Genomic DNA, 15,405 nt, shown 5'->3' with positions numbered 1-15,405 from the left:
TTACTGCACATCAGTATCTCGTCTTGATCAGAAATGTCAAGAAATGACTGCTAATGACAGTGCTTTCCTGCAAAGCCTTTCTGTGACAGGCATTTTTCAATAGTTTCTAGCTGTGAACTGAAGTGACGGTTCTGCAACGTTTCCTCACCCTGCCACTGACGTCGCATTGCTTACGCCTAGACAACACTTCGGTCCAGCTAGCTGACACTACGGCAGTGGAAATGGCTGTTGGTGGCTTGGTAAGTTTGAAGATAAAAGCTTGTGCTTTACTTACTTCAGAAGAATTCCCTGACTCAACGTTTTCCAAGCTGTAATAGATAAGAGAAAGGACATGCAACTGCTAATTTGCTTGGGATATTGTCTACAGCATTAAAGCCATTCTAAACATCATCAGCATGACCTATCAATTTTAAATTAATTTCTTCCTAGATGCTGCTGTGAGCCTTGCATTAGATACAGTGCCTCAAGCTCCTAGGATTATTTAGTAAGCTAACCTACAAAAATGTATATATCAGAATTTCAGATGCTGCACAAAGAAGTTAGTCAGGCTCTAGTTCTGCACGTGCTGTTTGATGCAGCAATCAGTATGCCTGGGAAGCAAGTGCCACCAGAACTTGCAAATACCACCTGCTACAATTCCATTTTTGTTACATGGTAAGAAACTGGCAACAGCTCCTGCTACCTTTCTTTCCTGCAGCACTTACACCTTTTACAAGGTTAAAACTTGTTAGCAATGCTTGAAGACTCTCCAGGGATGAGCAGAATATTCACCTGTTTGTCACTGCCTATTGCCAAGACAACAGACTAGGTAAGTACGCATGCAAACAGGTCCTCTGAAGTCAGAACTGTCACTGTTGTATCTGAGACATTGCATCTCCTTGTGTAAAACACTGCTCTGGCCAAGTGAAGCAGCTGTTGACCTCTCCCTAATAAGAAGGAAGCGGAACACAGACATGGAGCACAGCAGTGCTCTGTTCAGAGCTGTAGGCACTTTTGCCATGTTATTGTCAGTAATACAGCTGGCTGTCCTTCAGCTGCTGCATCCACACCAGCTGATCTGGCTCACGACATCTTTCTAGTTTCCCCCACCTCCCCACCAGCCTTGTCATTGCAGGGAGACTGAAAACTCCATTTGCCAGGGTATCCTGGAGTGGGGGCAGAGGCTCGGCGGCCTGACCCTCCCTAGGATGTGCCACGTGTGCAATACAGAGAACTGCTCTGTCTGCCTGAAAAGCTGTGCAATTGCTTGTTTCTCCAAGTTTTCCCTTGTTATGTCATACATCTACAAAATTTCCCTCAAAACCAAGACAGATTAAAGTTTTGTCACAAGGTTAATTTCTGACTCTGGCACTGACAGTGACAAGTCAGAGCTGATGAGACAAACTTAACCCATCTGACTGGAAGGCTTTTCAGCCTGCGCTAAAAGTCAGTCCAAAGCAACCTGACAGTAACTTTCTAATGATGTTCCCACTCATTGTGAATTCACTGTACGAATGTTGTCACAATGTTCTGTAAAGCTGGAGGGGAAAACAGTTGCAGAAAATTTCTCATAAGCATAAGGTCACTCATGGACCTGGAGATCTTTGAAAACTGTACTGGCAGTGCATCTAAGAATAGAAGCTTGATATTCACCGAAACATTAATTACTTGCTGTATCAGTCTGTGGAGTGGGAAAGAATACAGAAAATCATATATAGATTACAGGAAGCTGATTACTGCTGAAGTAAAACTTAAGATGTTCAGTTCCCTATAATGCTAACAAATGTCCCTAGAACAATGAGTAATGTAAAAACGGAGGAGAAAGCTTTAAAACACTGCATTAATCTTGCTCAGTGCATAAGGAAAGAAAGTAATGTAAAAAAACCAAAAAATGAAATAGCCAGCTTAATTTCAGCTTCCAGGCTGAGTGAAGTTTAAAGGAGAGGGGGGAATAAATAAGCAGCAGAGATAGAAAAATTAAAATGGATTTCTATAACCTACTTTCCAGTTCTCTTTAGTAGTCGTAGATTTACAACTGTTATTTACCAAAGCAAGTAGTTGGTTTTAATTTTTCTTTAAGAAGGCAAATCACAACAGCATTAATTATATACTCTGTGCTTCTCATGCAAGATCTTGGTCAGGGTGCCAGAACTCCTTAGGTGGAGGATACTGACCATATGTTCTGCCTCACCGCTCCACTCCCCCCTCTCCCTCTGCGTGCTGCATAGCCCCATTCACTTTTCAATTTGCGATCTGGCCAGGCACTCTCCCCTTCGTCTGCAGCAGATTGTTTATTTCCTTGGTGGCCACCTTTGCCTCCAGGCTACTCTGACCATACAACAGTATTGCAAGTGAGACAGTCAAATCACAGCAGATGTGTCACCTCCCTTCCCTCCTCGGCCTGTCTGGGCAGCAGCTTGGCTAGCTGAAGACCTGTTATTCACCACATTTCTTCCTTCCTTCCCTCAAACTCTCACTGCTGCTGTTGTATTTTTTCCTAATGCATGTTTAACTACACTATTCTGTAGCCATTACCACTTACTGTTCACCTCCATAGTGCCTAATTGATTCTTCTGCCAGTTGGTGGCAGTTGCCAGCACCTGCTCAGACCATTTTGCAGTTACTTTGGATCATAGAGTTGTGACAGATTCATTTTTTTGTACATAGGAGCTAGAAGTGAACAACAGAAGGGCTGTGTTTTGGGTTGATGGTCTTTTCTACCCAATTATATGTTTTTCAACTTTGAGAAAATCTTCCATTGTAAGTATCTGATACAAGTCATGAGATCAGAGAATACTAATGAGATCAGACGATGCTTGCTTTTTGTTTCTTAGAATTATTTTTGGTACCGTTGTTGCTCTCAGTCTCAGTTACCTGGGCTTCTTACAAAGTCTACAGAATTCACGCTGGATGCTGTTCACAAATCCACTCATTTATCCACAAACTCCGGTCTGAATTGCTCAATGCCACTTCAACCGCGGCAGCCTGAGCACACCTGTGTGCTGCCCCTCTCCCCGGTGACGCAGCACAGCCAAAATCCCTCTGACAACCCCCCCTCGCTGTGCCAGCCTTGTGCTCTTTGTGCCTCAGCCCTTCCAGTGTGGCCCAGTCATGCCAAAGGCCTTTCAGCCACCAGCCTTGCGGGAGGCTGGCCGCTGGCCACCACTGATCCACGGGCCAGCTCCAAACCGGCAGAGTCAACTGCCAGGGTACAAAGCCAGCAAGGACTATGCTGGATGAGCCGCACCGAGCAGGAGGGCTGAGAGGATGCACAAACACAATGCTCTGCGCTGGCAGCTAACTGTTAACAGAGCTTAGTGCTTACGTTTGGAAAAGGCTCCCATCTCTGTGAACTCACCACCCGTTAATTAGGGTTTGGTGGAGTTGTTTTTCTAGTACCCTCAGCATACAAATCTAGAAAAGTAAATATTAAAAATTTATTAAAATAAAAAAAACCCAGAAGTACACAACATCAGTTATTTTTTTCCAAGACTGATTCAGCAATCTTTAGTTCTCCCTGCAGCGGTGATCTCCTATGGCTGTGTATATGCACCATCAAATTATTTTTAAACAGCATGAATTTACTACTTTTTCTCCACAAAACCCCCTTAACATTACGGGTATTTCATTAGTAACTAAAATTCTAGGACAGCAGGTGTCTACCTAATTGAAGTACAGCTAAACCACTGGATTTGTCCTCATTATTGCTACCATCAGTCACAAATTATCACCCTTTGTGCCTTAAAAACTGTCATGCTTCATAACTCAGCAGAGTGCCCAAGCGTGAGCTTCTCTCCTCGGCTCAGCTCAAGGCTGGTACCTCTTTCAGAAGCAGCTATAGCAATTAGGTCTTCCCTTGCAAAAGCCAGTCAGTCTCTAGTATATTTCTGTAGTCCACAGGAATCTAGAGCCTTCCTGTTTCTTTTTGGAATAGGTAGACACCAGGAAGAGGAAAACCTTGTCTTACCAGAGGAGCAGTTATCGAAGTTGAGATCTCCGCAGATTACATCAAAAGCCACCAGCTCCTCTGGATTGGCTGTACTGGAGGAGGAGGTAGATTTTCTGAATTCAGACAGCCAATCTTGAAGCATATCCAGCTGCTCACATCGAACAGTAGTATCTCCTGTAGCAAATAACGAAAACAAGAAATAAGACCTCCTTTTAGCATGTTACTCAGCCACATGTGGATTAGTTGCTAAGCTACTGCTAGACACCTTGAGAAAAAGGGTGCAAGATAAAAAATGTGTGGCGAATAGTATCCTCAGTACATAGTGCTTAGCCCACTATGCGGTTCATTAGGAACCACACTTTCTGATGACCTGCGTATCTCCTGGAATCGATCGCACTGGGCACATCGGAAGAAATGAGCAGACAGGGCACCTGCTGCAGCCGGCCAGCCAAGGTGATGACGTTTCGATGATGCGCTACACGTAATCTGGTGTTCAGAGTTAGAATCCTACTTCAGACAAAACCGGACAGCCTGTTCTGGGGTAAACCACCTGATCTTTCTTTCCTTTGCTTTCTCATTTTTAAAAATGAAAAAAATTTAAGTTTCAAGTGTTTCTAGTAAATACACATCAATAGTATATTTACTACTATTGCTCAACACTGCAGTAGTCCCCCCGAGGAAGGGTTCTATTTATGTTCAACTAAGAGTGCCTGAACTGGAAGTATTTTTTCATATTTTTACAGGTATGTGTAAGTACAGGTTTTGGTGGGCAGGACTTCAGCAAGAACAAACCAGATCCTGTTCACCAGTTGCAAGGAAGTTACACCAGGCTACGTGTGCTGTGGATGTGCCCCCGTTCATGGAAGTGACGGGAGAGGGTTGAGATTGACTGGTTGCCAAGTATTTTTCGTTTGTGAAGCCATGTGGCACACAAAACAGCTTTTTAATTACAGCAGCTAACCACACTTAATTTCAAGCACATTAGGTGACATGAAGTCTAAAAAAAAAAATTAATTACTGGCTCTCTTAAAATGATTACAGCAAAAGCTTGATGTGGGGAAAGGAGCATGAAGAACATATTCTAGAAATAATTGTTTACCGTCTTGTCTTCCCTTTCCTTTTGTTCTCACTGTACTTACAGTTAACAGTTTTACTTGTTTCAGATTTGATATCTCAAGTCAGAACAACATTACTTTTCTTCAAAATAAAAGGTTTGTTTTCAAATGCCACAATCGGGAGAGCAGCAGACCCAGATGACTTATTCTGACTACAGTTTTATTTTAACCTGATTTACTGCTTTGTGCTAGCTATTACAAAGGCGTAAAACGCAATTAAAAACATCAGTTCTGTATGTCCAAAGCTGCTTTCAGTGGCCACTATGGAGATGGTGAACATTTAAGTCTATATGCTCCACAGCTTGTTAATCACTAGTCTCAACCGCTTAAATGTGAGCTCCGCAGCACGCTGTAACTGTGTTAGTGGACAGACAAGCTTCAGAGTTTAGGACTTCACCTTCCTACCACTATTAAACGGTGAAGGGTGGGATTTTCTAGGGAGTAGAGGGGTAAAACAACAGTTAAATACAAACTGAATCAGAAATGTTCAACCAAGCATGATTTGATACAATTCTAAATGAAAGAAATATCGAAAAGAACACCACTAGGGATAGAGCGAGATCTAAGCAGGTTCTGACACCAACTTACCTCTTCAGGCTGGTAACTCCCAACAGCAAAGAATCTTGGTGGTTTTTTTTTCTTTCACTCGTGTTATTCCCAACAAATCTTTACCAGTTGGGCTGTAATATAAAAGCAGCTACAAGTGCTTCCTGGATCTATTCCCCAACCTACAGTTTCTAGCTCCTTGTACCTCCAGTTCACGCAGTACCCCAATCGCACAAATCCAGACCGGTGTATTCTGGGGAAAACCCCTTGCTACAACAGCACAAGAAAGCCCTACTGTGAAGATGTAGCTAGACAAAAGCACAAAAAATAGGTCATGTGGAATAATACAGCCCGGAGCAGGTGACGCCAACCACAAAAGGTGTGCGTGACTAACATATACGTTCTGCTTAACTCAAGCTACAGATAAAACTACAGGTTTACAGAAAGCATGAGCTTGAAAGGGAGCGCTGGAGATGGGCTAGTCTGACCCCTCTGCTCAAGTGGGGGCACCTGCAGGAGGCTGCTCAGGACCGTGCCCAGTCAGGCTTTGAGTATCTCTATGGCCAGAGGCACCATAACCTCTGGGTAACCTGTGCCAGTGCTTAGTCACCCTTGCAGTAACAAACATTTTCCTTTGTTTAAATGACATTTCTTGCATTTCAGTTTGTGCCCATTGCCTCTTGTCCTGTCACTGGGCCCCACTGGAGAGGCTACCTCCATCTTCTGTACACCCTCCCATCAGGTATTTGCACACTTTGATAAGCTCCTTCCTGAGCCACCTCCTGAAACTGAGCAGTCCCAGCTTTCTGGTGAAGCCTATTTACAGTCGTGGACTACCCTCCTTTGGCAGCACCTGAATCTTTCTATCCTACCTCCTGTCCCTAGGCCAGTACTTTCATCCGGCCTGCCTTTTTTTTCCTCATAACAAAACTTTTAAGCATGGTGCTTGCTGACCACAATGCAGTAGCATCTTCCTCCCCCCACAAAGTCCTGAATATATGAATTGCTTAACTCTCTGAGACTGACTTTTACACATCCCTGAACTGTCAAGGTTTTTTTCATTTTCGGTGAATTACCCATCTAGCATGGCTTCTCTAGGATGAATGATAAAATAATGCAGCCGTTACCATATGGGCATAAAACTCAGGCAGCAACCTGTCACAGATCAGTGTGAAGAATGTAGCAAACCCACTGAACTGAAACACAAAGGTAAAATTCTCTAAAACAGAAAACTTGAGAAAAACAAAAGACGGACAGGCAAAAACATTTTAGGAGGATATTGTGAAAGGTGTCTGGTAACATGCATTGCTGTTACTGAAAAAGCATGAACTTTAGCGACATACATGTCCCTCGGTAAGAATGCTGAGCCCTTGGAGGAGCAGCGTACACCAGATAACCTCAGGGCTCTACAGAAAAATCGCAGCCTTGGAACTCCAGAAGCCCATGACACTTACTTTCATGTCTTTGGAGAAAAAGTGCAGACCTTTTGATCGTCTGGCATATCTGATTATCCCCACTAGAGGTCATAGAAGTAATTGCACTTCAGTACACTGCGGGGAGCGTGTGCAACGCAGTGAGCTACATTTCCATGACAAACGGTGGGATCCTCTACTGCGACTTGAATATAACTGTTCTCTGAGATTAATATTAAACTACCACTACCCCGATCACTGCAGCTACACAGCAGGTACTGCATCTATCTGTATGCAAAAGTTACTCGTGAGACTCGGCATCTTACCAACTCCCAATGATCAGTAGCTTTGGAGATGAAGATAACTGAACTAATCAGGCACCTAAGTAGAAGAGAAGCCAAACCTGAATGCAGAACAGTCAGGGGAGTGGACATTTCAGAAACTGCTGCTGAAATGAAATAGCATCAGTATATATTAACAGAAGAAATCTAGGTACTAGCTCCCAACACTAACATTCAACTTCTCTTTCCAGCCTTCAGCTCTAATTAAACATTCAGATAGAATCACCGATCTGACTGATTGCCACCAGTGATTAACCAGAGAATAGAGATTTGTGCTAATTGCTCTACACTCTTTTCGTCAGTAACTGGCCTGGAAAAATGCAAATAATTGTGTTGTGACTGGTTCCTGCAGTCAGTATTTCTGAATTCTTTGCAACTTCCCTTCAGCTTCAGATTTTGTGGAAGGATGAAAGGGTAGTGTGGGAAACCCCAGCCAACATAAATACCTACTTCACCTTTGTTCGTTATAGGATAATCTTGCTTGCCCTTTCCATTCACTTCAGAAATAAGTGGAATCCTGGCTTTAGTTAGAACTGTGGGTAGGTGCTACACACTGAGGAACTGTTCTGTCCTGCTCTGAAAGACATTAGAAGCAGCACTGTGGTGGCTGAGCAAATCAGCTGACAGGCCTCATCAGAGGAAATTAAAAGATCCAGTGGAGGTTTTTAAAACCAGAATTCTCAGCACTGATAAGCACTACGGGATATACTGGCAGGGAACCAGGGGAAGATGAGCAAAAGAAAGCTTGTAAAATGCAGGGTGTAAAGCCTAGTCACAAGGAAAAATTGTTCGCAAGACACAGCCAAAGGCTTTGGTTTAGCCGTGAGACGGGCTGCGTCACACCAGACTGTGACAGATGAAGCAGATCCCTACACTTCTAACATACTTAACCCGGGCTAGGCTGGGAAAGCAAAACAACGTAAAAACAAACCACCCAAAAAGCTGAAGCAACAAACCCCCTTCTGTTCTGCTGGGTTACCTTTCAGCCTGGTCAAGTCCCCCCGTCAAGTGCAACACAGCCCACAGCCGCTGTGTTAGCACAACTGAGGGCAGGGGGCAAGGCCAGGCTGCCGCGCCATGGGTACGGCAGCTTTGCCAACCTCAGAAATGTACGCGGAATTGCTGTCTAAGGACGCTGAGCGCTCACGTTCCTCCTGATGGCACCATCAGAATTTCAGACACTGAGGGATCTCTCTCATTCCTGAGCTGAGTTCTGCTTAAGCTGCATGCAGGCTTGTGGAACCTGAAGCCGGTGCTAGAGAAGCCTGCACGGCCAGTGCCTGTACTGCTAATGACTAGGCTGCCACTGAACACAGAGCAGGGAGGTGAACGAGGTTATGAGATAGCATCCATCATGCTACGTCATCCGGACCTGGGCTGGAACAGCTTGAGGCTTACTCTGTTCTGATGGCTTGGTGGGCTGCCTGGAAGCCATGACTCAAAGGGACTTGGGAGCTGGATGGAGCCTAGGCAGCAAAACCTGTCCAGAACATTAATCACTGACTTAATTGAAAGACATAAAAGAACCATGTAAACTTAACAGCCCCTTGAAAATAATTACATTCAAGTCTCATTAAAGGATCCCTTCATTTGTCACTGAAACGCAGCTATTTCCACAGTGGAAATGAAGAGCTGCTTCATAGCACCATTCAGTAATAGGCAGAGATTGAGAGGATGAGCTGCATCTAATTCTGAAGTTTTATTGGAAAAGGAGAGTGTCAGGTCTGAAAAAATAGTAATTGCTCAGAACAGAGTTGGGCCAGCGCACCTCTTGAGAAGAAGCATTAGTAGTTGGTCCCCGACCGTAAGCAGTTGGATCCCTTCACTTCATACTCATGCAAGTATCAGACCTGTCAAGTGTAAGTTTATGTATCCTAGAAGGGAAGCCAAATTCCACTCAGCCACATATGACAAGATGATTTAAACGGCTAACCTTTTAAACAGTACTTGTTTTTATAGATACCACATCTTTACATCGCTGAACTGGTTCTTGAGTAATTTTTTAAATGTGTGAAATGTTATGAATCAGATGATACAAATGAGAAAGCACAGCTCTGCCAAAGTTATGAACTTTAGTTTTCCATTTCATTACATAAACTAATATGATATATCAAAGGACGGTTAGACTCTTAAATCACTGTCTGCTCTATTTGAATGTAGTTTGAACCAGATAAGCCCAAATATACAGAGCAAGAACATAAGTAGGAAAACGAAAGGTTGCATTTTACCCTTGACTGACTTTGAAAATAGAATATTACTTCCCCGTTCTTCTTCTCTCCCCCCTCTTCCTCTTTAATATTTTAGGGATTTCACAAGGTGGTTATCAAAGACTAACTAAGAATACATGACTAGGTAGTAAAAAGGAACAGAACTAAAAATGGAGGTTTATAACCTAAACTAGAACAGCAACAAATCTCTGCTCTGCAGCAGCAATCTCACAGTACATAACCATAATTTCAGAGTTAAAAATAGAAAACCAGAGAAGGACGTTACATTGTTAAAATGTAGCTGAAAAATTCATGAACCTTCTTTAGAACTAGCCCGTCTCTCTAATGTACTTCAGGGACTGGCAGTTTTGTTCCCAAGTCTGTCTGTCTACAACTGAAGCACTGACAAAGTGGAATGAATGCGAGCTGCCTGACTGGGTTAACCCGGACATGCTGCAGCGCGTCGGCTCGGAGTTCTATCATTTATAATACATTACTGTCTTTCCTCAGTCCGCAGCACACATGCTGCCTTCGTGCGCTCTAGGAGGGCTGTGTCATGCTCCCCAGCATGCAGGAGCACAGCAATCGTGGTTGCATCAAGTAAAACTATGGCTATCCATCCCTCTGGCTAAGAAAGTCTGATCTCGCACAAAGGAAAGGTTTGTAGATGTAGCTTTTACTACTACAACTGCTCTTAAGTACAGAACTGATAGTGTTGATGGAAAAGGTAGGAAAGCCCCATCCCTGGAAGAGTTCAGGGCCAGGCTGGATGGGGCTTGGAGCGACCTGGTCTAGTGGCAGGGGTCCCTGCCCACGGCAGTGGGGTTGGAACTAGATGATCTTCCACATCCCTTCCAGCACAAACCCTCCTATGATTCTGATTTTTTTCCATAAACATCCCAAGAATTCCAAGTATCGGTCAAATTTAATTAATGAATGTTCAGGTAAACAGCTAAAATGGAGAAGTATCTTGATTTCAAAATGGAATAAACAAACTGACCCTAGTATCTATAAAAGTTACTAGCTTTTTTCCCCCGTTGCTTCCTGGACTTGGGTTGTAAAATGGAGGTAAGGCCACCCATCTACTGCAATCTTGCTCTGAGTATTAACATTAAAAGAAGAGCTGGGTGCTGAGCTACTATCATTAAAAAAGGTCATAAGATGGTTGAGGAGGCTGAGGTGGATGGATGTGGCTCTACCACAACCTGACAGAGCTATGTGAAACTCCAGTCTGGTTATGGGAAGCAATGGAGTCCACGTATCTCACAGAACCAGAAATCTGCTATTGAAGAACATCTCATTGTTTTCTAAGATTAAAGTTGAAGTGGAAATAAAAAAAATAATTAAAAAAAGCACCTTCCACAGCCTGCTAAGACATTTTGCACTTTATATATCTTTAATGGCCTTAGAAAACAGTTTCATGAAACAGGATACACAGCGTCCTGCGTCCTGCTGTAGTAAACATAATAGTGGAACTGCTTTTAAACACGACCAAGAGAATTTTTCAATGAGTTCATTAACTTGCAAGCCATTTACGTATGAAGTTTACAGGTCAAAAACCCAGGGAATTCGGGCTGCTGATTTCTGGTGGAAAAACTGTCCCAACTTGCATCTTCTGATAATCCCCAGTTATGTACAAAGAAATTATAGTTTAACTGCCAATACAGTATGGGTTGCTGAATGCATTGAGTGATGATGATAGTAATGTATTCGCTAAAATAACAGTATTTGGTTAAGAGGAAGCAAAGAGAAGAAAAGCTCTCAAGGGGTATTTTTTGTGTACCAAAACCATGAAGGGTTAGGGATGTACTTGTCTGCCTTTCACTGGTATTTGCAACACACACTGCACTTTGTCAGAAACATTGGAGGAGCAGTGCTTGCTACTTTTGCAGAAGAGCATCACCACAGGCCTAGGAACAGTGAAACACTAAGGTAGGGAAATGAGGACAGTACCTGCAATAGCTTGCAAGTGAGTGCAGGAAATGTATCCCACGATTCTTTGGTCCTGAGGTGTACTTCCCACTTGCACCTGGAACGGAAGGAAGAAATGAGAAGGCGGTTAATGGAAGACCTTGTACAACTCCACTTCCAACCCCGGCTGCGCAGCCTCCGTGCGCAGTACTGGCCTTGTTCACCGCTCCTGCCTTCTAGCTCCATTTCAAACCCACAGAACCACCAGAGACATGTGCTGGGGCTCACTGGGGCCCCACCTGCTGCTAGCACAGCGATTCCTTCCTGGCCACCACCACTGCACGTTCTGATTCTGATCTGCAGCACGTGCACAAACGTGACTTTCTCCTGCTCTTGGCAGTCCCAGTGGTTCTCTGGCCCAGTTGTGTTGCCACCCTTGTGCGTCACAGCTCTGGTTCATATGCAAGATTCAGGCCCACTGAGTGCCGTGTAATACTCATTTTATATGATTATATATATATAATACTGATAAATATTATCAGCGGTCTAATTCTTGGTGTCTGTGTAAGACTAGAATGCAGAAGCAAAAAATGCCAAGGGAGTCTGGGGAAAAGGATGAAACAGGAAATAAATACTGTGTTTGGCCATGTTTTCTCTACTCCACAGCAAGTTTTGGATTTTGATGGATTTTTTACATTCTTCTTACAAAGTCACTGGGGATTTTTCCTATGTCTCAGCAAAGTGTTTATATTCTTCAGCCCACAGCAGCAGCCCCCATGTCTGTCAGCCAGATGACAACACAACATGCACCCCTGCCCTTACACATGGAAGAAGCAGGGCTTCCAGGGAAGTTGGAATGGAGCATAATTCCTCATCTACTGCATATATTATGATCTTTTACAAATATATTTGCTGGTGGACACACAGGCAAATTGGAATCAAGTTCTGATTTAGGTTTTCAACTCTGTTGAAGGTTTTGGCAGTTCAGGACTTGTGCAGCTGCAGACCAAAATTCCTAATGATTTGAGGATCAAGATTTGGAATGAGGCAAGAAACCAATCTGAGCATATGTTTTCCCTGTTGACAATTGATGTGGCAACATTGCATCGACTACTTAAGAAAATGCCCACAGAGGAAAGCTGTACCCAGGGCTCTGAAAGGAAAACCACAGATGACTCCCTGACACAAGGCTAGGCTCAGATTTCATCTGACACCTCTACATAACTCGCAGAGCTCCATTTCATACAGAGTTTTGTCAGCTTGGTTGGTTTTCTCATTCTTCAGCTATCCAAGAACCATCTGATTCACTTTATAACTGGAAAGTCAGCTTTGCAGTAAGTGAATTTAGAAGTCGCTTGTACTCAACAATGCCTTGTCAACTTTCCGTTTTTGTTCCAGCTAAAAGAGTATGTAATAAACAACTTACATTATTCTGTCCTCAGTCTGTTCAGTCCTCTTTTAGACAGTTTTCCAAATGGCTATTGATGGTGTTCTCTATTGCTGTTCCCATACAGTTAACCTGCTTCAGGGAGGGTGAAGGCAGAGGAAGACAAGGAAAATACACGCAGTCACTGGTGGATCTACCCCTAAGCCAGAGGACTGTGGCAGAGTCTCAAAGGACGTGCCCATCTGCTGCGCGGCAGATTTCCTGGCCCTCCAGGACTGCCTCCCAAGGGACTCTGCCCACCAGGCTTTTAAACAGGCCAAAGTCAGCCCTTTGGGAGTCCAAGGTAGTGGTTCTGCTGAGCCCCCTTCCTTACTTCTGCAAGAATTGAAAACTTCATCACCTCATGATCACTATGTCCAAGATGTCCTCCGACCACCACATCACCCAGCAGTCCTTCCCTGCTGTACATCTTTCAATGCCATCTACCGTAACCACGCTGAAAACACTGCAGGTAATTTTTTCTGTCTTTATGGCAAGAATGTACTGCTTATAATCCTCTTATTGACTAAAGCAGATGGAATAATTTTCAGTGTCTCTATCCAAAAAGCATAAAAGATTTAAGTCTAAAAGCTGAACATCCAAACATAAATTATTGTCAGTTGAGAAAAAGAAGTCAACTCAAATTGGCTTTAGAATTTCCTATGCAGCCTTAATGGAGTGCCTGACAAGGCCTCGTACCCATCAGCCAGTTTATGCATGGGATCGCACTCATTTCCATTAGTCATAAATAAATACGTATCTTACAGTGTCCCTGTGTGCACAGATCTATACTGAAACGGACTCAGCATCTTCCCCCTCAAAAGAATGACAAGAAATGGCCTGGAAGAAAGACTGACGGCCACTATACACACGTGGGTGAGTGCAACAAACGCCCCTCGGGTTTGCCACCATAGGGGAACAGTGCCCCTGGGCTGCTGAGCACTTGCTAGGAACAACGGCTGCTTTACACACCTCCCCCCAGAGGAAAAGGGAAGGGGCCTTCATAAGCACTTTGCTAATTAAAAAGAAAAATAAATATAAAAAAAAAAAAGCTCCAAAGCAAGAGCTGAAAACATTAACATAATTAGAATTTCCTTAGAAAGTGCCAGCATGGAAGTACATCCAAAGCAGCTTGTCTCCCAGATTTCACAATTTGTCCAACTTTTTTGTCTTGTGGGATTGAGGTGTTGGGTTTTTTTGAGTGGCAGTATTGATGTAAACCGCCAAGCAGAGTCATTTTGAGTATAATAATCATCATAATGGAGGCAAATATTTGTGACAACTACTAAGAGAGAAGATAAATATCCTTGCAGCCTCCTAGCCAGTTCTCAGCTACAGTAGAAGCACTAGTGTATTAAATATGGTCTGAAATAAAATAGAAAGGTCTGATTATTCAGTCTAATTTGGTATTTCACAGATGAACAAGGTCTATGGGATGTGCAGACAGGAAAACTACTTGACCTCTGGAATATTACAAGCCCTGTAATTATGCATAAAAACATTCCTTTGTGTGGCCAAATACTGTAGCTACTTTTAGACTGTTCCATTTTCAAGGGTATATTATATTGTGGTGACTCGGCCTGAGCAGCGACGTGGCAGCCCTGCAGGAAAGCAACACTTGAGTGTTCTTTTCAGCCTGCAACGTGTATCTTGGCAGAAAAGTTCCACTTCCGCCAAACCAAGTCAGCACTTCACACTAAATGCAGAAGAAATTTCTAAATTCACATTTACGAAGAAAATAAAAGTCAGCAAATAAGCCAGAGTGGCTCCTTCCCCAGGAGCCTGACTTAAGTTCACCTCACCTGTTCTACCTTTGTAGCTTTGTGTCAATTCACAGGGTAATTCACTGAATTACCCTTCTGTAGGGAACTACTTCCGATACTGCTTTCTAAAAATCATTGTATAGTGTTAGTTGTGTCATGGACCACTCTTCTATGTCTGAAAATTTATATGAAGGCAGTATCTAAATATATTTATAAGTTCCCAATGTTTTAAAACAGGGTAATTATTATAGGAGGAAAAAGTTGTATGTGATACCCTGTTAAACTCTGATGTTACCTAGAGGTAAAGTTAAAACTGAGAGAACATACCTGTGGTTCTTAAAATTATGTAATTTTATATATAACTTAATAACTTTTATAACTTAAAGTGTCTTAATTATATAATTTTTGACAAACAAATCAATGTTTTTCAATATTATGCTGACATATGCAAAATATATTCCAATTCTCAGTACATCTGCAGAGGTTAAGTCATCAAACTAGTCAAACCTTCGGAGGCTAGGAGTGGATCCTGATCACAGTTTGTTACACCTCTAACATTTTGTTAGCTCCTGGGGTGCGAGGGTATAAAAAGCTCATTACAGATGAGCAAGAGGCTTTCTTTTGCAAAGAGGAAAGCCTGTTAGGGTTCTGTTTGAAATTCAGAATGCCAGTTTCTACTGCAACGTATTTACATTTGTCCCCTACCTGTAAATTAAGTAAGTGCAAAACTGACAGTTCTGAATTTTTATTTTCAGT

The 15,405-nt window shown here is 43.0% G+C and overlaps 1 protein-coding gene and 1 long non-coding RNA gene across 4 annotated transcripts in view; one reads left to right on the top strand and one right to left on the bottom strand.

Moving 5' to 3' along the window:
* Positions 1-15,405, bottom strand: part of SMPD3 (sphingomyelin phosphodiesterase 3) — a 120,746-nt gene that overhangs the window by 12,769 nt on the left and 92,572 nt on the right. Inside the window, exons 3-4 of the mRNA XM_040615114.1 lie at positions 11,503-11,578; positions 3,947-4,102 (exon numbers count right to left, since the gene is read on the bottom strand). Of these exons, the coding sequence (XP_040471048.1) occupies positions 3,947-4,102; positions 11,503-11,578 (232 nt within the window). The remainder of the gene's footprint in view (positions 1-3,946; positions 4,103-11,502; positions 11,579-15,405) is intronic.
* Positions 105-15,381, top strand: LOC121097800. Of its 3 annotated transcripts, XR_005831089.1 has the most exons (5): positions 105-239; positions 698-808; positions 4,279-10,208; positions 12,975-13,358; positions 13,654-15,381. It is a non-coding gene; the product is annotated as an uncharacterized LOC121097800 (long non-coding RNA). The 3 variants fall into 3 exon arrangements; XR_005831087.1 differs by having other exon boundaries at positions 12,975-15,381; XR_005831088.1 differs by lacking the exons at positions 4,279-10,208; positions 12,975-13,358; positions 13,654-15,381 and adding an exon at positions 3,914-4,007.

This window comes from Falco naumanni, chromosome 15 (genome assembly GCF_017639655.2).
Source record: "Falco naumanni isolate bFalNau1 chromosome 15, bFalNau1.pat, whole genome shotgun sequence".
Lineage (NCBI taxonomy): Eukaryota > Metazoa > Chordata > Aves > Falconiformes > Falconidae > Falco > Falco naumanni.
Note: the sequence above shows the minus strand (reverse complement) of the source record. Positions and strands in the feature narration are given on the sequence as shown.